This window comes from Podarcis filfolensis, assembly GCF_964270895.1.
Source record: "Podarcis filfolensis genome assembly, chromosome: 7".
NCBI lineage: Eukaryota > Metazoa > Chordata > Lepidosauria > Squamata > Lacertidae > Podarcis > Podarcis filfolensis.
In genome coordinates, this window is record NC_139603.1 from 44,133,360 (window position 1) to 44,155,012 (window position 21,653).

The 21,653-nt window shown below is 40.7% G+C and overlaps 1 protein-coding gene across 1 annotated transcript in view; it reads left to right on the top strand.

The window, feature by feature from the left end:
- The window catches only part of LAMA1 (laminin subunit alpha 1), an 86,945-nt gene that overhangs the window by 38,808 nt on the left and 26,484 nt on the right, over positions 1–21,653 (top strand). Inside the window, exons 15-37 of the mRNA XM_083622435.1 lie at positions 139–250; positions 1,023–1,133; positions 1,822–1,949; positions 2,645–2,731; positions 4,433–4,644; positions 5,815–5,921; positions 7,129–7,309; positions 8,085–8,221; positions 10,208–10,444; positions 11,344–11,487; positions 12,202–12,381; positions 13,406–13,591; positions 14,293–14,420; positions 14,927–15,047; positions 15,141–15,287; positions 15,994–16,115; positions 16,975–17,061; positions 17,669–17,862; positions 18,281–18,423; positions 18,681–18,779; positions 19,790–19,901; positions 20,054–20,216; positions 21,300–21,510. Of these exons, the coding sequence (XP_083478561.1) occupies positions 139–250; positions 1,023–1,133; positions 1,822–1,949; positions 2,645–2,731; positions 4,433–4,644; positions 5,815–5,921; positions 7,129–7,309; positions 8,085–8,221; positions 10,208–10,444; positions 11,344–11,487; positions 12,202–12,381; positions 13,406–13,591; positions 14,293–14,420; positions 14,927–15,047; positions 15,141–15,287; positions 15,994–16,115; positions 16,975–17,061; positions 17,669–17,862; positions 18,281–18,423; positions 18,681–18,779; positions 19,790–19,901; positions 20,054–20,216; positions 21,300–21,510 (3,349 nt within the window). The remainder of the gene's footprint in view (positions 1–138; positions 251–1,022; positions 1,134–1,821; positions 1,950–2,644; positions 2,732–4,432; positions 4,645–5,814; positions 5,922–7,128; positions 7,310–8,084; positions 8,222–10,207; positions 10,445–11,343; positions 11,488–12,201; positions 12,382–13,405; positions 13,592–14,292; positions 14,421–14,926; positions 15,048–15,140; positions 15,288–15,993; positions 16,116–16,974; positions 17,062–17,668; positions 17,863–18,280; positions 18,424–18,680; positions 18,780–19,789; positions 19,902–20,053; positions 20,217–21,299; positions 21,511–21,653) is intronic.

Genomic DNA, 21,653 nt, shown 5'->3' on the forward strand with positions numbered 1-21,653 from the left:
TTTCAGTGATACATGGTTTTCACGATCCCTTTTATGTTTTTCTTTTCAAATCTTTCAGAAATATATTTATTTTATTTAATCAATTTATATACCTGTCAACTACAATATTCACGTGCGTGTGTTGCTGTCTTGGTACAGGTTGGATTCTGTCACTTTGGATACAGCAAATGCTAATCTCATAGATGTGTCTTCAGCTGCAGATGTGGAATATTGTGAATGTCCCCAAGGCTACTCTGGGATTTCTTGTGAGGTAATCTGTCATGGTTTTATATACAAGAAGGAAGCACTTTTAAATATACTTTCCCCATACAGACCATATTGTTTTTGCTTGCAGTTTTTAAAACCGGAATGGCAGAGCAACATTTTCTAATCTGCATTGTTTACAGTTGTTTATGGCAATTTTATCCACTTGCTAAAAAATAACATTTCCCCACATTTTTACAGAGTTTATAGCTAAAGAAACTGAAGGTTAGAAAGGCCATAGATTATTTTTAAAGCTGAACACCTAACAGTTGTTCTGTTATAAATTTGGGGAAATGGTTGACAAATTACAGTTTCTCATATGTGCTAATTGACATTGTATGCCAGATTCCTGAATATATTTTAAAATGTACTTTAAGAAAATATGGCAGGATTTCAGGGAATATTGTAATAGGGTTTGGGATTATTTGGTCTGGATGCCATATTTGGGTCCTTTCCAAGTCTGGTTTTATATCTGTATGAGGGGATTCTGTCCCTGCGTGTCGGAGTATAAATATAAAAAAACAACATATTCAATTAGTGTTTTTTGTTTTATAAATACAGACTATTACGCTATATAGCAAACATCACTACTTACTCCCCATGCCACACAAAGGTTCTGTTCAAGCATAGATCTGTAGATTGAGTTCAGAGACATGTTTGTGCAGTTGTTTTATAGGAGTGCTAATGCATAACTCACCTTTAATAGGTTTTCAAATATTCTAATAATCGGGTTGAAGTGCTGTAAGAACCGTTTTGTGCTGTTATTCTTTCTTTCCTAGTCCTGCCTTCCTGGCTACTACCGAGTAGGTGGCATACTTTTTGGAGGGATTTGCCAGCCATGTGATTGCCATGATCATGCAACGGAATGTGACATTCATGGTGTTTGTGTTGTAAGTTACCTTGCAGTGCGCTTTCATTTTCATTTCTGAAAAGATCACATTAAAAAACACACCAATTCATATAATTTTTTCAGTGCAAGGCAGTTTTGTAATATACCCCAAAGAAGCATTGAAGCGCATCTTCCCAACCAGCTTCTGTAACTTTTAAAAGTTTTTTTGTGTGTGTGCATGTTAAAGAAATTAAATTATCTGGCTTAGGCAAGAGCTGACATAAAACACTTTTATTTGAAAAGTCATGAAAGCCATAGCTTTTCCTTCTCAGCTCAGTGGAAAAAATCCTGTGGATCCAAGTAGGAAAAATATTGGAGCATAACTATGTGATTACATTTCCTCAACTTTTGTGCTGGTTCCGTTAAGTTCTGCACCAGAAAGGGAACCTTTCCTTATAAAAAAAGAACTTTAAATCTTCTAAATTAACCTGTTAATTTCCAGTGTTCAATATTAGCAAACTGATTTAGTCCACAGTCAAAGTAACACAACAAATCCATGAGACCAGATATTTGCTAATGAGGGAATTGTTGCTGCTGGCTTGAAAAAGCATATTGTCAATAGCCTGCTTCTTTCTTTGTTTCTGTTCTTTGAATCCTAATGCTGCATGTCATTTCATGCTGAGATCCCCCCTCTGGGGATAGAATTCCACTCAGAATAAGTATCAAAAGGTGTTTTGCCCGTTTCACAGGCTTGCAAGCACAACACTACAGGGAGTTCTTGCGATCAGTGTTTGCCTGGGTTCTATGGGACGCCGTCCAGGGGGACTCCAGAGGACTGTGAGCCGTGCGCCTGCCCACTGAAAACTGCTTCAAATAAGTAAGCTGCTAACTGGAAACATTGCATGACATCTCCAGCAATATCAGACAAGCAGTGCCAGTTAGAAACAGAAAGGAATGGGGGGTGGGAAGAGAAATCAATCTGAAGGGAAGGTGTTAAAACATGACAAGAATTCCATGGTACCCTTCAGAAATGATAGCTCCTAGACGGCTCAGACAAGGAGCTGGAAATTTTCCAGTACTTTACTGAATACAAATGTCGCCCTTGGGGTTTTTTTTTTCTTGAAAAGGTATTTTCATGCATTGCTAATATTAGAAAATATTTTAGTGTTAACGCTCTTTATGTGAACAAAATCAATTCAGGCTGATTCTTGCACAGCTGCTAGATACTGGTAGCAATCCAGCAAGCTGCTATATAAGCATGCTGAAAAGTTTGTGTATGCCCATTCGCTTTCCCCTAAAAGTATATTTCTCCCCAGTGCTTCATCTTTCTGAAATTTAAAAAAGCAGTTTATGTTGCCTCACAGAGAAGCTCTTGTTGAGGAAATGGTCTGCAATGTACTTTCACCGGACAACACTCATTGTGGTGTTCTCTGACCGTTGATGACAATATCATCAGCATTATTATCAGTAGTGACCACAATTCATGTAATAAATATGCAGAGTGTGCATTTAATGTATATTGCTTTTAAACTGTATAGGCTGATGATAATCCCCCAAATAATTGTTTTTTAGTTTCAGTCCTACCTGTCACTTGGATAATGGAGGTGAAGTTATCTGTGATAAATGTCCTCCGGGTTATGCAGGAGCCAAGTGTGAAAGGTATGAAACTAGAACCCTGGAAATAACAGCAAATATTGTTAATTAAATATATTTGGAAATAACAGTTTTGCTTCTCTCCTGTTTCAGAATTCTTGCTCAAAATACACATTACTCGTACCCGTGTCAGTCTCATTTCAGGAATGTGTTCCCCAAAGCTGCTTTTGGCAGAGGTGGAAAGCCCACTCCCTGCTGATTTGACGTGTGTCTGTGTGTAAGAGAGAGATGGTGTTGCAAAAGGGCTAGTCCATTCATGATGGAAATAATACTGATGGTTACCATATCTGCTCATGTGTGTATACCAGAGTTTCCCAAACTTTCCATGTTGGTGACACGCTTTTCAGACATGCATCATTTCGTGACACAGTAATTTAGTTTTACTAGCAAACTGGAGGATAAACTAATCTGTTTCCAACCCTGGGAGAGCGCAGGGAGCGTTCACGTGATACACCTATACACCGCAGCCAACACACTAACGTGACACACAGTTTGGAAAGCACTGGTAGGGTTGCCACATTTCAAACTGTAAAAATCCAGACAGAAAAGTTGTTGAGCATTGCCGTCATGGGCTGCCATATGTCCAGATTTTCCTGGACATTTAGCCAAGTATCGCCTGGACACTGCTGTTGAATGCAGTATTCCGGATATGTCTGGGAAATTCCAGATGTATGGCAACCCTAAGCTCTGGTCTATACACTGATGCTGCTGCAACTTACTGAGACTGGGGCAGGAGAAGGCGGCAGAAAAGTTGGGGCTGTGTGGGTGCACTAACAGGAGTATCGGACTGACTCTGTCAGTGCATCAGCACAGCCCCGACCTCATTACCGCCCTGCCCTGCCTCAACGCTCTAAGTAGAAGCATCTCAGGGTTTGGAATGGCAGCTCTGTCCCACCTCCCTGGCCACTACTGCCTGTGGCCCACCATGGGGGAGGGCATCTGCAAAAGATTGATGCAGAGCAGTATGCTGGGGTGATTCGAAAAAGCTGAGCTAACCTTGAATGCAGTGTGCACCCAATTATAGGGAAAACATGTAAGTGAACTTGAATCTGAATCTTAAAAGGTTTGCCATGATGTTGGGTATTTCCCTTCGCCTGAATGGTTTGAAATCAAACTGCATGAGCAGTTTCCTGCAGACCTCACCATAAGTGCTGAAGAGCAAGGAACAGTAAGGAGTGTATTTTAAGGCTCTTTCCTGTTCCTTTTGCAGCCCTATCTTTACCTGCCTTCTTCTGCTGTCATATGCCAGATATGGGGCAAGTGGACCTAATTTGGACTGTGGTCTGGAAGTTTGCCATCATTCTAACATTTCACTATAAGTTTTGTATGCAGTTGTAAATATATAACCTTTCAATAAAATCTCATGTTTTTAAAATGAGGAATTAAAGTATGCAGGGGTGGGTGGTTTTTTTTTTTTTGTAATTTTAGAGAATATTTTGCCCATCTGCCCTCCCCATTTCTACTTTTGCCCCGGAAATCAAATTCGGTGCGCATGTAGCATAACAAAGCGTGAAATTATCTTTTCAAGCAGCACAGTAAAGATGGAAGTTAAGTTTTACAGTCCTGTTATGTACTGTTTTCGCAGCCACTTCTCTACTAACCCTAGTTTTGCATCTTTACATGAACACACTATGCTCTTCAGGCTTGTGATGTGTTTCTAATATGTGGCTTTCTGTAACCTGACACAATTTCCAATCCCTTGTGCAGATGTGCAAATGGCTACTATGGTGATCCTTTGGTCCTTGGGCAGTCCTGCGTTCCTTGTGACTGCAATGGCAATGTAGATCCCACGGAAGACGGCCACTGCAATTCCCTAACAGGAGAGTGTCTGAAGTGCATTGGGAATACTGTGGGACAACACTGTGAAAGCTGTGCTGATGGGTATTACGGGGATGCAGTGATCAGCAAAGACTGCCGTGGTGAGTAATTCCTGTTAAATCAACTGATCAAGTATTTTTGTATACATAGGACAGTTGATTTATGTAATGTCCTAAAAAAAAGGCACATTAGGGTTGAGGAAATCAATGGATTAATAAATAGCATAGAATAAATAAAACACAGTGTCTCCTCCTTTTCACGGGTGTTCCTCTGTGTTCCAGCAGAGGATCATTTTTGCAGAAGGGTGGGGGTAATATTTACTGATTCTTTCATCTCCCTCTGATGCTTCACATGCTGCTCTACTGTCTAGTTCCCCAACCCTCCAGAGCAGATTTTGGGTGGCACACAGGCCTTTTGGAGGAATTGGTGAAAGTTGTCTCTCTGCTTTCTATTAGCAGAACAGTCCTGTGTGTCGAACTCCATCCAGGAGACATTCCTGTCAGTGGAAGCCTAGTTAGGATCCAAGCCATTTCATTGGCACCCCAATGCAAAAAAAAAAACTTGTGTTTCCTGCAATGAGAGTAGTTTCCTGCCTAATCTCTTTGTATGCATTGCCACTAGTACTTTTGTATTGGTAAAAGGACATCTCAAGAAGAGAGTGAGGTAGATGTATTTCAACATGAATGGAGTCAAAACCATTTTTATTGTAGATCCCATTATTTACAACAATGAGGCAAGAGTGTTTGAGGGTTTTCCAAATGCTACATCAGTGCTGGCAATGGATTTGTCTCTGTAGTTCAAGCTGGGGCCAGTCATTTTATACAGCTCATAAAAGAGTATTTTGAATTCTGGTGCTCAGCTTTCTTTTTAGAAAATTTAGTCTATTTTCCAAAGATATGCATAGATATCTGTATAGTCTGTGGGCCAATTCCCGCCTCTGCTTTTCACTGCATCTCCTTGTGAATCCCACAAAGCTGCTACTCAAATGTTGGACGACCCTCTAGAGCAGAATTGATGTAGAACAGAGTTGTAGTTGGGGGGGGACCCCTTCTTTCCTGAGTGGAAGTACTTTCCTTTCACACATGGCACTGTTTAGATCTTGGCCTTAATTTTAAGTCCAGACGCCAAAAATACAAATTTAAAATATTGATGGAAAGAATATGCAAAAGTGGGGTATAGAATCCTAAACCTCACATAAAGAAAAGTTATTCAAGTATTTTGTTAATAGCTGGTTATATTCAGCTTTTCTATTTGTGCTTTTTACACATCAGAGTGTGGGTGCCATGTGAATGGCTCCATTTCCAGTGTCTGCCATCCGAAGACTGGTTTGTGCCAATGCAAAGGAAATGTGGTGGGACTCCGATGCGATAAGTGTTTGGTAAGAAAGAAATAATAAATCTTGATGTTAGCACACATGATTTTACTTCTTTTGCTCTACTGATGTAATTTACTCATGGTAATTTACTCATGTTTTACTGGTGTCCCCCTAGGCAGTGCCTGTGGGCGCAATAGCACCCTTGGAAAGCCTTCCCTTTTGCCAGCGAAGGCTGTGCACCCCCCCCCCCACTCTCACTTTGCCAGCCGTTACTCTTTTGTCAATTATACTATGACCTTAGTGTTCTGGTCCTGGCCCTGTGCAGACTTACTGAAAATCCGGTCTTTTCTTTTCAGTCAGATATATAGAGACAGACAGAAGATACCATGCTCTATTTATACTCCAGTATTTGTGTTGGTGGAGGAGCCTGGTGGTGGTAACCTGCATGCTGTCTTGAGACATGGGCTGAATCATAGTACAGTCATATCTCAGGTTACAGCCACTTCAGGTTGCGTTTTTTTGGGTTGTGGACCGCCGAAACCTGGAAGTACCAGAACGGGTTACTTCTGGGTTTCGGTGGTCGCGCATGCTCAGAAGCGCTGAAATCAACCCACGCATGCGCAGATGCGGGTTGCGAACGTGCATCCCGCACGGATCACGTTCGCAACCCAAGCGTCCACTGTAGTCATAATGCCTTAACCCTGTGCTGAACTTGGTTACCTTAGCAATTTTTAGATTTGGGCTAATAGCTCCAAATAAATGTCTAAAAACATATGTAACTGATGTGGATTGTAGTATTTGACATTGATGAGAAGTGAAAAAGTTGAACTTTTTTTTCATTTACTTGTGCTGCACAAGTAATGTTGGGATCTATTCATATGCTAATAGATTCTTGACAAACAAAACTGCCGCCCCACCCCACCCTGCCCCCATTTTTATTTTTGTGAGCTTTTGCATTTAAGGAGTTTCATCTAGGAAACTGGATGTGTATTTCAAAAGCCTTTCTAAAATAACAATATTTGCTTTTCCTATATATTCTCCAAAGGCTTCTGATTGGCACAGTAGAACCCATAAGTTCTATGTGGTGGGGGAAATGTGAGCTGGGAGCTGTTTTCCAACACACAGCCTACCAGAACTGCACTATTTTTATGCAGGCCAAAGAGCAGGAATGGATCGCATTCAGCGATGAAAAAGAAAACAAGAGAGGAATTGTTTTTGTTTCAGGGAACTAGGAAATATTGCTGAAACACTTTTCTTTTCTCTGTGACAGCTTGGATATTACGGCCTAAGTAGCGGACTTGGCTGCCGTCCCTGCAACTGCAGTAAAGCTGGCTCAACTGCTGAGGACTGTAATGATGAAGGACAATGTCTCTGTGTGCCAGGAGTAGCTGGGGAGAAGTGTGATCGTTGCGCTCATGGCTTTTATGCATTCCGGGACGGTGGCTGCACACGTAAATTATAGCCCATAATCTGGTCATGGCAGTTTCTTAAACTCTTACGAATTTTCTTTTAACAAAATGCTTTGTGCTGCACCATGGGAAACGTCAGTTGTGAGCCTCTTTAGCATTTATTTATTTGTAAAGCCTGGTCAGCAGAGTGATATCAAAGCATTTCTCATCAAGTTTTGCCTGCAATGGGAATCCAATTATTCCAACTATTGGAATAAGGATTTGGGCTTATGAAAATGGTTCCTGTGCCAATTTGCCCTTTTGCCATTTGGTGTGGGGATTATAGGAGGTGTGTTGGTAATAATCTTGCTTTTACCGTTGACTCATTCTGTTAAGAATTTTGAGCAACCAAATGAGATGTTAAACGGATATACCCAGTACTTTTTTCTGGGGCGGGACACAGGGGTACGCATACCCCTAAACATTTTGTGACTCTTAAGTTTGGCCTCATTTAGGGGCAGTATTTCAATATGAGTAGGAAAATGAGAGTACCCTTTTTAAAGAAAAAAAAAAAGCACTGGTTACACCTAAGACACAACAGTGTTCCTTGGATGATACCAGTGTACATTCCAATTCAGACATTGGAAAGGACTTTATAGGAATCGTTTATGAGCTACTTCCTTCCTTATGAGTAAACTCACAGGTGGAGCCCACCTAAGGCAGAGATGGACCTGATGCTACAGCTCTGCTACTAGCACTGCTGTTAGTCTACTAGCACTGCTATTACTCTACTAGCACTGACAAAATGGGTTACTTGCTCCCTGTCTTCTTCCTGTAGCTTGCAATTGTGCTCATACACATGATGTTTGTGATGGAGATTCTGGAAGATGCATCTGCCCCCCTCATACTGAAGGAGAAAAATGTGAACTATGTGAGGAGAACTTCTGGGGTCTTGATCCAGAGAATGGGTGCAAGGTAACGTTGTGTTTGTTAGGAAACTTTTAAAAAACAAAGCTTTAAAAAATACTTCACAAGATAGCACATTGAATTTGTGGTATTTAAACACTACAAATTAGGTCAGCTTCTGCTAGATTAGCTTTTGCTAATGCTGGTAAAAAGAAACTTTTTCTTCTTCCTGCCCTATGTTTTGATGTATGTAGAACAATATATATCCCCTTTATTGACATAATCATCATAATAAATGAGGTTTATGTCATTTAACCATGAATCAAGGTAAACATCTGTAAGAATTCCACAGTATATAACAGTTTCTTTCACTTAATCAATCCATCTTCACTAATGAGAGCCATATTGGGTGGATGACTTAAATTGTTACTAGAAAGATACATTGTCTTTGAGAGGACAAGGAATTTCCCTGAGTTTGAGTCTTTTTCTGGTTGTGGAGAAAGAAATACCATTCAGCAATTCATTAATTAAAAACTGGCTCATACATCCTTGGATTCTATATATTCTATATTCTCAAAATATTTATTACCTGAAGCCTAAGCAGTCTATTTCTAAGAAGCCAGCATGAAGCAGAAAGCTAGAATTTGTCCACCAAGGGAGATCACCTTTATCATAACAATGTGTTTTTTTAAATGAAGAAGAAGAAGCTAAAACAAGGTTGCGTGGCTCTAGAACAATTTGACTAGTTCCATATTTTCACATGGGAACGCTCAGATTTGACGTCGTGCTAGGAGCTTATAGCTGCAAGTATAGGGGGAAAATGTGACAAGCACATTGTAAGTTGTAGACAAAGTAGGTATAATAAGGAATTAGATGCAGTATGCAAACTGCAAACCAGTGAGCTGTGACTTCAATAAGCTCTTCATTAGGTGAAAAGAACCCATTAATACCATGTCAAGGGATTATCTATACAGATGTAAGATTTAACACCCTTTCCTCTGTCCAGAGGACTATGGAAGTGGCAATTATGCGAGGAGAACCAGGGATCTTTCACAAAGTATGATCAGAACCTTTTCTAAACTACCATTTCCAGATATTTTTTTAAGAGAAGAGCAGCAGTTCAGCTAATAAAAATAATATAAATTAATACAGTTAAACAGCAATAGAATCAAAGCTTATTTAAAGCTTATCTTAAGATGTTGGTGGAACATTGATAAAGAGGAAGATGATTTAACTTGCTGAGCTAGGGAGTCCCACATATGGGGTGTTGTGAGAGTCTTCTGTCTCCTTTTCCTTGCTTCATGGCCAAGTAATTGTTGTTTAGATGGGTTATTTTTTTTAAGGTATTGTAATGGTGATGGCTCGTATTGGATCAATTCTAGTTGTTTAATGGTCACCTGCAAACCGAAATTATCTACTTAGGGGAAATACAGCACTTTTTCCTCTCCAAAAATGAAGGGGAAATGTGTGTGCGCCCTATGGGGCGAATGCAGGCTTTCGCTGAAGCCTGGAGAGCGAGAGGGGTCAGTGTGCACCAACCACTCTCGCTCTCCAGGCTTCAGGAAGCTATCCGCAAGCCTTGGGAGCCTGGCGGGAGTTCCCGCTGGGCTCCCTGGTTTGCGGATAGCAGCCTGCATCCTGAAGCCTGGGGCACGCTGAGTAGCGCGCCCCGGGCTTCGGGCAGATATCCGCAAGCCTGGGGAGCCCTGCAGGAGTTCCCGCTGGGCTCCCTAGGCTTGCGGATAGCAGCCTGTTCTGGGGGCTGGGGCGGGGGAAGCGCCTGGGGGGAAAAATAATTTTTTCCCCTTTATTTCCCCCCCAAAAAAACTAGGTGCACCCTATGGGCCGGTGCGCCCTATAGGGCGAAAAATACAGTAATTTAGGGGTCAGATGATAAATCTTTTGAGAATGTTGGGTAAAGTATTCTATTTCTAGAGTTGGACTTTCCTCTACAGAAAATTGCTGGCAAGTTTTAATGTCTGTCAAAAGTTTATAGTTTCTGAACTTCATGACCTTTGCAAGATTCACATATCTCTTGTCCTGTTTTCTTCTAAGGCCTGCAATTGCAGTGATATAGGTTCAGTCAGTCTCCAGTGTGACCAGCTGACTGCTCAATGTCAGTGTAAGAATGGATACGGAGGAGACAGCTGCGCTATCTGTGCTTTGGGGTATAGAGACTACCCAGATTGCATTCCTTGTGATTGTGACTTGCGGGGCAGCAAAGTAGACATGTGTGATCAAAATCAAGGAATCTGCAACTGTGAAGAGGAAACCGGTGCATGTGTCTGCAAGGTAGCATGAAATCTTTGCCTGCTTATTATTTTTCTTTGTGCGTTTTTCTTTGCCTGTAGTACAATAATAGTCATTTCCACAGACATCAACTAGTGTTTTCTGGGGGGGGGAAGCCAGGTTTAGGTTTATATAGGAGCAAAACAAATGTGTAACCTTCAGACTTGACATGCAAAACATTTACCTTGTAGGAAAGAGTTTAGACCAAAATTGGGTGTTAGAACATTGAATTAGGACGTCAAGCAGCATTCAGGACAAAATAAAAACTATGGTTTAGAAACAGAAATAAGGCAACCTGTATTAGCTTCAGCCGTACATGGTATACAGTAGGTGAAACAGTGAATAATTTGTCAGGGCAAGGATTGCGCAAGGCATTGGAGGAGCTCTGGGTTGGCTGTGTCAGCTTTTCATAGGTGTTCAGTTGTGTGTCCAAAGTGCTCACGCACCTGCAGGACAATACTGCTGGCAAACTCAGAGCTTGCTGCCACTTTGCCCCACCCCTTCCTTGTCCTCGTGAACACATCACTACCCCTGTGAGAACACCACTGCTGCTTTTCACAACCTCCTCATGTGTCTGTGCTGGAGGTTCATGTGGTCCATGGGTACGATATACTGGCTATAGTCAAGAGCAGGATTAGGACTCGGATTAAACCAGGCATGCTCACGGTTTGTGTGTTGATCAAGCAGTTAAGAGTAGCAAGCAGTATGGGAGCAACTACTTGCCCTGACACACTGTGTGGGCTAGAACTTTTACTCCAGTCATGCCACAAGCCACTCCATATTAAATAAGAAGTTCTCTAGATGGCAAACTGAGTTGTGTAAATAACTGGAGACCTATGAGCTGAAACTGTTCAGTCCAGTGTTCAAGCCCTACTGGCGTTAACAATCTATTTCTTTGTCAGGAGAATGTGATTGGATTGCATTGCAGTGAATGCAAACCTGGGACGTTTGCTCTTCATGCCACTAATGCTTTGGGATGCATCTCATGCTTTTGCTCTGGGATGTCGGAGTCGTGTTCAGAAGTAGAAGACCATGTGAGAGTTCCAGTGAGTAAAGCAGTTTCACCCTCTGTGCCTGGTTTTCGGTTGCATTTGAACCTTGTCTTGTCATAATTTGATCTGCACGCAGCTTGATCTCGTATTTGATCCCAGTGACTGCAAGAACAGCAGAGAGCTGGGAAGAGGCTTTAAGGCCATGTGCCATTGTCACCTTTATAGGACATCCAGATAGCAGCAGCTGGGTTAGTTGATTTGTATCTGTTGTAAACAGTCTTGGAGATAATTTGATTGGCGGGTGGGATACAAAAGTTTGTAATAAATAAATAAAATATTACTAGCATTTGTATACATCTCCCTGTCAATGAAGTTTGGATTGGATTGAGCTCTAGTAATCCTAGGACCGTAGTACAACCTTAAAGCTCTGCCACACCATGATAATCATGCAAAGAAGGTCTTCGCTACCTTTTATTCCTCTGCTGCTGTGGCTGCTTCTCCCTCACTGCCTTGCTTTGACATGACCTGTGAACTATACATGGGAAAGCTAGTGATGTATCCATATACGGCCATTCAGCTTTATGAAACTACTTCATAGTAATACAGGAATATAACACATTTTTTAAAAAAATGAATTTCCTTCAAAATTTCAAAGTTATAATGTGTATGCTTTATTTACTTGAAAACAGATCATTTGAAATCTTGCTTAGCTAGAAACGATATACTGCATTTTATAAAGAGGTATGACCTATTAGTCTGGCATTTCAGGTCACCCTGTCTCTGCAGCAGACTGTTCTGTATGTGGTTTCTCACAGTAACCTCACTGGAACTAGTGAAGGTGTATTTTCCCAGTTCCCTGATATCTTAATGGATGTCAAAGCAGTCCGACAACACTTGAATACAGAACCTTTTTACTGGAAATTGCCGGATCAGTTCCAGGGAGACCAGGTAAGCATATGAGTTATTTTTAGAGTTGGACCTAGACATTCTTTGAGTACTCCCATTGAAATAGTTGTGACTGATGTAACCCTCTTAGGGTCCATTGATTTCAATGGTTCCGCTCTAACTATGAATAAATCTGGATTTGACTGTGTTTCTATATATTCTGGGGGTGGGGACATTAGAAGGACTGCCACCTTCTAAGAACTTTGAAGAGAAACAAAATTAAATATATATTTTTAAAAATCAGTGTGCATAATTTTAGTATTCATTCAATTCATATTTCTAAATGCATGTCAAAGCAAAAATATTTTCTGTAGCATATTTAGATTTTGTGCTAGATTTGAGCCTGCTTGCAGAATAATAGAACTGAGTGAAAGGACATTTTTCAACTGAGTGAAAGGACCTACTTACCATAGTTTATGCAATTCAGTGCCACACAATGTGGTGTTGACCACTATTTTAGATGACTTTTAAAGGAAATTAGGCAAATTTACAACTGAGATCCTTACCAATGTTTACTTTGATTGTCCAATGGAACCTCTGTGTGTTATAAGGTAATATGCCCCAGAATACCAGCTATTGGGGAGCCATAGTGGAAGAAAACTATTAACTTCATGCCCTGTTTAAGAGCTTCCTGAAGAGCTTGTGGTTGGCTGCTGCTGAAAAGAAGATTCTGGCTTTGATCAACCTGTGCTCTTTTTTTTTTTTAAAACACAGTCAAGGTCTTGCAAGGACCTGTGTACTGGCAATATCAACATTCCCAAACTTTATTTAAATTCATTTCCAGAAAATCTGTATTGTGAAGTATTTTGCAATCTCAGCTCTTGCAAAGTTTCCATGCAATTCCATGATGTGAAAAATCATCCGGAATAAAGGTAGTCTCAATATCGGACTACTTCAATAGCAGACTAAGGATGAGGAGCATAGGGTTTGCTGCTGAGTTTCAATTAAGCTTTTTACTCCTCCTGATCTAGATTTCAGTTAAAACTATCAAAGAAAATAAAAGTGTAATGATTTATCATCCAAACAGCTCATGGCATATGGTGGAAAACTGAAATACTCAGTAGCTTTTTATGCTTTGGATGGCATTGGAACCTCAAACCTTGAACCACAAATCTTAATGAAAGGGGGTCGCACCAGTAAACAAGTCATCTATGTGGAAATTCCTGCTCCAGAGAATGGAGTAAGACAAGATGAAGAAATAGAAATGATAGAGGTGAGTTTAAAACATTTCAATTAGATGAATTAGAGGCTTTGCCTGCAAGAAAGTCTTTTCTTGTTTCTGTACTACTTTGGAATTCCCTGAACATTTGTCTTGGGACCATTTTGCTCAAGCAAGATGTAATGTCTCTTCATATAGATCTGGGAAGGAGTCTTAGATGCCTGTTAAAATTCCACACATATTGTGGAAACATGTTAATCCTAGATCAAGGCTTTGTTTGAAAACATTATAGATACTATGGATGAAAACAGATAACAGCAGCAATGCAGAGATTTTGCTTGGTGCACACTGCATTTGGGCTGTTTTAATACCTCTCCAGACTGGGTTGTGCACCATTTGAAGATACAGACTGGTTTCACAAGTAACACTGAGCCATGGTTGACATGAGCCAAGGTTTATAAACCAACAACAAACTATGATTTTCAAATTCAGGCATAGCATAATATTGCAACATAGGGATGGGCTACAGTGTAATTTTATATTGCTCGCACAGTCTGTAACCATTCCCCTGCCATATCAGAGTGCACGTGAAGACAACTTAAGAGCTTAAGTGTTTTGGCTTCTGCCTGGAACCAGATTCATTGGTTGTGGAAGTGCCTTGTTGCTCTCCTCTTTCATTGCAAAACTAATACCATCAAACAACATTGTAACATTGGGTATTCACAAGTGATGCAAATTTATTTATTTTTCTTTAGAGTGCCTGGAAATATTTTAATTCGGTGTCTGATGAATCTGTTTCACATTCTGACTTCATGTCAGTGCTGAGCAATGTTGAGTACATCTTGATAAAGGCATCGTATGGTCAAGGATTACAACAAAGCAGGTAAATCTTTGCTAACTACTCTACCTAGAGGCTCTTAACTTTGATAAAATGTGAGTAAGGTAGTAAGCATGTTGTCTTGATATGAGTGATATTCAAGGGCCACTTTACTCAAAAAACCCTGAAAGTCATGGTACCTTACAGAACAAGCCTTCAGTACAGCCTCTTGAAGTGGAAAACTGGTAGTGTCCAAGTGCATGTGGGAAACTGCTTGTACTTGGTGAAACACTCTTTGGTTCTAGTCTTTTATGTTTTTTTAGGAAACTAAGGGTTAAATTAGTAGGACTCAGAATATTAGTGCATATTTGAGAGATTACCTGCATAGTCAAGATATAAATGGCAATACCTAAGGCGGGCTGTTTTTTAAAGCACTGAACTGGGCTGCAAACCAAACTTTGTGATTGAAGCACACCCCTAGTAAACAGTCAAATTGCAGGTTCTGTTTTCTAAATGAGCATCACTGCATCATTTTTTTGTTTTGTTTTTTGTTTTATGTAATTATCTCTTAGAATCTCAAATGTCTCTATGGACATTGCTATGAAAGCTGACGAGATGCCCTTGATTAAGGAAGTGGCTCATCTCATCGAGAAATGTATATGCCCTGAAGGTTATGCAGGCCTCTCATGCCAGGTATGTTACTTGCTGGGGCGTCTTAAAATATCTTCTGAACAAGCAAAAGTTCAGTTGCCATTTAAAAGCATGTTCAACTCTTTTACAATGTAGGACTGTGCACAAGGATACTACAGAGAGAAACAGTATGTGGACAAGTCTGCAAACCTTAAAGCCTTCCTCTCATTCATCCCACCTTGCGTGCCATGCAGATGCAACAACCACAGTGATGTTTGCAACCAAGAAACAGGAAAGTGTTTGGTATGTGGACTTACTAGGGCTAGGCTGGTTTTTGTCACAGTATCAATAACTTAACAACTCAGGGTGGGGGGGGGGGAGAAAATTCCAAAGAATGGAAGTTCATGAAAATCCTATTTAGTTCCCAAATTGAAAATGTGAAGTATTTTTTTACACTTGGATAGTATACATTTGGACGGAAGCTGCACATTGCTTTGGATTAATCAGTGCGTAATCAGAGGCATGTTTTTATTTCATTTAAGCATTTACTTAAGGTCTGTAAAGAACAACAACAAGGAACAATTTCACACACACACCCATTTTTGCAACAATAGAGGATGGGGTTGGCAGTGTAATGGTTGTGCTTAACAAATTAAGCTTCACTGAAAAAGAACGGCCCTCTGAATTCAGTATTGCAGCATTAACCCAAAAAAAGAGAGCTTTAATTGCAGTTTATAAAAATTAACATGGGCTAGTCACGAGTAGGGGTGACTTGAATTGGCTTGAGGGACTTGGGAGGTATTGGGACTGTATTTTGGAATACCTTTGGCAAAGTGGGGGCATACTTGTTCCTCTCTTGCAGGGATATTAGGGCCTGAGATGGAATGTTCCTGTTCCTTATACCTTGCTGTTTTTCTAGATTTCAGCCTCTTTTCTCTTCCCACCAAAGTTAAATGTGCTCCACTGAATTTTCTGCTTTCATCTTAAACTTCCTGATTTTGCCTGCTAGGACTGCAGAGATAATACAGCTGGTGACCAGTGCAGTGTTTGTGCTCCAGGCTATTACGGCAAGGTGATTGGATCTGTCAATGATTGTTCTCTGTGTGCATGTCCAAGAATGAGCCCAGGGAGGTAACTAAAAATTAACTTTGATGTTTTTAATAATTACTATTGTTATACTTACTGTTTCCAGGTAGTACTGTAGCAAGGTAGAGGCTGTATTTCTAGGAATTTTTCATTTATCTGTTGGTTTGTTTTTAAATCCCTGAGCTAAGAGATTCCATTATCAGGGTCAGTGTGGGTAGCTTGAAAAGTAATGGTGATAGATGATGAAATGGCTAATCCAGAGCAGTAGCTTTCCACTGAACATTCTTTGTGAATTGTGTCTATGGGTGCTTCCATACAGAAGCTTGATACTGCAGAAGGATCGCTGAAATATCATAAATGGATTTTTGGCTGCAAGTTTTCTTTTCTTTTTTCTTTTCTTTTCCTTTTTAGTTTACCAGGTTTCTACCAGAAAGGGTAGTTTGGATATAATGGTAAAAACATGGACTGATATTCTGATGCCAGCGGTGTCTTGTGGAACTGCAAAAACTCGTGTGCATGGGGAGCGCTGATTCCAAAATACGCATCCATTTGGAAGCACCCTATGTCCAACTGAGAGCCGGTTCCTACAATCAGTGGTGTGCATTCAATGCAGCAATAAGCAGCTATACCATCAGAGAAAGGGAGGCTTGGATTTCCGCATCTTGTGCCCCTCTCCTCCCCCAACCTTCTCTGGAGGGTTGGAGGAACCCACAGAACAGATTGAGCGGGGAGCGGGGAGGAAGTCCCATTGCACAAGCAGAAATCCTTGCCCCCCACAAGATGGTTACTTTCACCCTCCATTGCATACAAACCAGTAGAAACACACATTCCTGTGTGAATAGGTTTTTTTGTGGGTATATATGAATTTTTTCTAAAACTTTTTCTTTTTATTTCTTTCTCAAAGCTTTAGTTCCACATGCATTATGAAAGGTGTGAGTGATTTCTACTGCAATGCTTGCATCACTGGATACGAAGGGCAATACTGTGAAAGGTGAGGGATACGCAGAACCATCAAGAGGCTTCCACTGTGGGTTGGCAGCTTTGAGTTCCAGAAATTGGGTAGATTGCCTGTTCTACAGGATCTGCACTGGGTGCCTCCAAACCAAATTAAAAGTATGACTGGTAACTTATAAAGTCCTCAGACAACTTGGGACTTGAGATAATGGCTCTGCCCATGTGTTAAGATTTTCACGGTCTAGTTACCAGGTGAGATAATATTGCTCAATGATATGAGTTAGGACCTTCTCTGTGGTGACGCCCTGACTATGGGATGCCCCTCCCCTTGAGAGATGGTTTGTACCAGGGTTACTTGCTTTTGGGCACCAGCTAAAATCACATCTCTTTGCCCAAGCTTTTGCTGGAGTCTGATATAGTAATATGGCCTGTCATTGAGCGAGGGCCCTCCTGCAGTCACATTTATATATTTTAAAGCATTTTATATGGTGTTTTAACATCAGCATTGCATGTTGCTGTTAAATTGTATTGCATTGTTATAGGTTGCAACCCACCGTGGGATTGTGTGTTGATGAAGGGTGTGTGTTGAAAACTGAAGAAACAAAATAAACCATATAAATAAATGAACCTCTGTTTCCCTCTAGGTGTTCTCCAGGTCATTATGGCAATCCTAAAGCACCTGGTGGCTACTGTCAGCAGTGTCAGTGCAACCCAAACGGTTCTGTTCACAATAATTGTGATCATATCTCTGGGCAATGCATCTGCAAACAAGGTGTAACAGGGCAGCTGTGTGATGAGTGTGAATCAAGGCACATTCTCGTGGAAAATGAATGTGTTGGTAAGTGTCCCCTTTCTTTCTTTTTTGCTTTGATGTGTTAATAATATGGGCACCTTCCAATTTAGGTGCATCCGAATGATGAGTGATCACGCAAGCGTTCACAGCACCAAACCCGGAAGTAGCCCCCAAACATCATAAAGATGTCATGAAAAGGCGCGGGGTGCTAGAAGGGGGTGAAGTGGGCTTAGGCACTCCGTCGATGCATATGGTGGTCCAGAAAAGAACAAGGATTTCCTGTAGACATAGGGTGGTGTTTGTTGATACTGCATGTAGATACTATGGTTACATAAGATTGCATTCCTAAGCACACTTGCTCAGAAATAAGCTCTGTTGGAATGAGTGAAACTTACTTGTTAGGTGCTATCCAGTTTTGCGTATTCAACTAAAACTTAATATTTTTTTGAAATGGTTTCTTCAGCTTGTGATGACGACTGCACAGGATTGTTATTAAATGATTTGGACAAACTAGATGAAGCCATGCTTTTGGTAAACCTTACTGGCCCTGTCCTGGTGCCCTATGGGATACTTGCAGACTTGGAAAATGCCACAAAGCATTTAAAGGTATGTAAGGTGTTGCTTAGCTTCTGTGTTGGGTTAGCTACTCATATAGTCATTTTTACTTTCGTTTATCAAGAAGGTTTTGGAACTATATAGGCATTTTGGAGTGCTCTGGAAGCATTAATAGAACATAAGCGTTATTAAGGTAGTTGTCTACATTAAAATTCATGGCCAGTAGATACATGTTCTTTGTTTATCATTCCTAGTCGTGAACACTGAGCTGAATATATTTGAGTACATAATATTCTTTTTTCTTCTAGGAGTCGTTTTGGACTAAGAAAGAACCAACCTCCTCAACAGAAATCATGAATGACCATCTTGTAACCCTTTCAGGTGATACAGACCAGCTGCACAGAGAGGTAGGAGTCTTGCTTGTTTATTCCCAAAGATATTTCAATAGACTTATTTCAAAATGATCTACAGAAGTTTCCCATGGGATTTACTTAGGTTGGTTTATAAATCAAAGTCACTACAGTGAATTGGGTCTGCTAGACTATGGGTACAAGTGGCAGCTGGGCAGAGCAGTCCTAAGTCCTGGTTAAGATCAACTGGGTGTAGCAGTATCAACCACTGTTTGAAGCCCTACTGGCCCACTAACTAAAGCAGAAGGTGTGGTGTGTGTTTGTGTGTGGTTTTTGTCATCCAGATTGGCATAGCCGCAGAGTCCAGGTTGGGTGCCTCTCTGAGGAATGGTATGGCCTTGGATCCAATGGGTCTATGACTGGCTCTGTTCTGTCACTGCTCCACCGTGTAACATCCCATTTTAGGGCCCTACAGTAGTTACCACTGCCAGAAACAGGACAAACAGCAGGTCACATCTGCTGCGCTTAATGCAGTCATGGCAGGTGCTTCAGTGGAGCCTCCATCAGAAGTTTGTGGAGGCTGGAAGACAGAAACATCCACTTTATCATAAACCCCTCCAGCGGGAAGAATGAGGGGATTAGGATTCTAGCCTTAGATTTTTTTTAACCCAGAAAATACTAAACTGCTTTGCCATTACTGTAGGTTTTCCCTCATAGATTTGGGATCTTTTCATTACCAGCTATGCCCTCTCTAAATTATAGCACTAAATATTTGAAATAATTGATCATTTGATTCTGTCAGGATTTACTATGGCCAATAGTAATGTTGATAATTCTCTTGGATATATGATTGGCATTTGCTGATCCTTTTATTCTTCCTGCAAGATCTGGTTAATAGAAACCAGTTAATCTGAAAAAAAATCAAATAAATACATTTCATAAAGTAATGTTAGTTTCCTGTATGAGTCAGTATGAATTCAAGATACACTCTTCATTCTTTGGTTCAGCCATTGAAGCCACTGTTCTAACAGCAACTGAAATAAAACCACAATTTGCTTTTATGCTAGCTAACTAGGATATTAGAAAGAGGAGGGCTTCTCCATGATGCTGCGGAAAGGACCTTGAAAAAGAGTCAAGAATTGGCTATATTTATCGACACATTACAGGCAACTGTTAAAGGTAAAATTCTTGATGGCAGGCTATAGTAATTATGTTTCTGAAATACAAATATTATTTGTGAAAATCATTTATAAACATAAAATATATTGGGTGCATTTGTACAATGTACTAAAACAATTCTTCTTTTGTAATTTACTTTTTCTTCCATCTAGTACTTGGGGAAGTGGCAGCATCCCTTAATGAAACATTAGGTATGGATTTCCCTTTGTCAAACAGGACATTTCAAGAACTGGAAGATGAGATCCCTGTCATGTTGGATGTAATGCGTGGAAGATATTTCAAGCAGATGTACCAAGACAGTAATCTTGAGTTAAAGTAAGCCAACTGGTGTTTCTGATCATTCTTCTATTAACATATGCAATGAACATATAGAGAAGTATATCTAAAATGTTTTTAAAAGAGGAAATTGCAGGCAGTAGGCTCCGAAGTATATCAATATATTAATTTAAATGGATCCTGTTGCTGCAGCTCTACCACACTGGATGAGCCACTCCTTGCTACAAAATAGCCTGATTTTTACAGCATTTCTGGCTGTCGCACATGGTAGTTATAAAATAATTTATTTAAGTTGTAGATAGAGACTTTATCTCTAATCTTAGTGCTGTGGTACTTAGTGCCAAGATGGAGAGAGAAAATCCCTCTGCCTGCTCTTTAGAGAAACTTTCTCTAAAAAGTGGGTGGCGCTGTGGTCTAAACCACTGAGCCTCTTGGGATTGCCAATCAGATAGTCGGCGGTTTGAATCCCTGTGATGGGGTGAGCTCCCGTTGCTCTGTCCTAGCTCCTGCCAACCTAGTAGTTCGAAAGCACGTCAGTGCAAGTAGATAAATAGGTACCACTGTGACGGGAAGGTAAACGGTGTTTCTGTGTGTTCTGGCTTCCATCACGGTGTTCTGTTGTGCCAGAAGCGGTTTAGTCATGTTGGCCACATGACCCAGAAAGCTGTCTGTGGACAAACGTCAGCTCCCTCGGCCTGAAAGCGAGATGAGCACCACAACCCCATAGTCACCTTTCACTGGACTTTAACTGTCCTGGGGTCCTTTACCCTTACGTTACCTTTCTTAGGAGCTTGCAGAGGGATCTTTGCAGCCACATCCAGCCCAGTGCTGGAGTTGAGTTCTCTGGGAATGCTGGGAATGTGCCTGCTTGTCTCACTGGTGTGTGAGAATTCGTCTGTGAGTATGTGAAGGAGAGTGAGAGAATTCTGTGTGCCTAGTGTATGTGATAATTCACAGTGATAGGAAACTACATGCATTTTTTTGGGGGGGGTGTCTTTTTTCACCCTGCCCCCCAAAATGCAATACGACTATTTATCAAAGGACTGTACCTTTCTACAACTTGTGATCTGTCCCACTTTTAAGAAAGCTTATGTAACTGAGTGTCCTTTCCACATTTATTAGAGCGGCAGAACGCTTGTTGCTACGAATCCAGAAAGAGTATGGGAGACCACAGCAGGAATTTAAGAACTTACAAAAAACTGCCAAACACATATTATCAAACCACAGCACCAGACTTCAGGAAGCCAAGGATCTTGTGAACGAGGCTACAACTAACACAAATGAAACCATGCGGCTGCTTTTTCTTATTAACAGCAACCTCAAGGAATACACTGTAAGGAAACTGGCAATATATGCCATTTGATTTTACAAGAGAAATTGTAAAGTAACTTTTAAGGGAAATTTGCTTTAAAAATGGATTGATATTAAGATTAGTGAGAGAGGCAACTTTTAACCTTTTGTGGTCCTTTTAAGTAT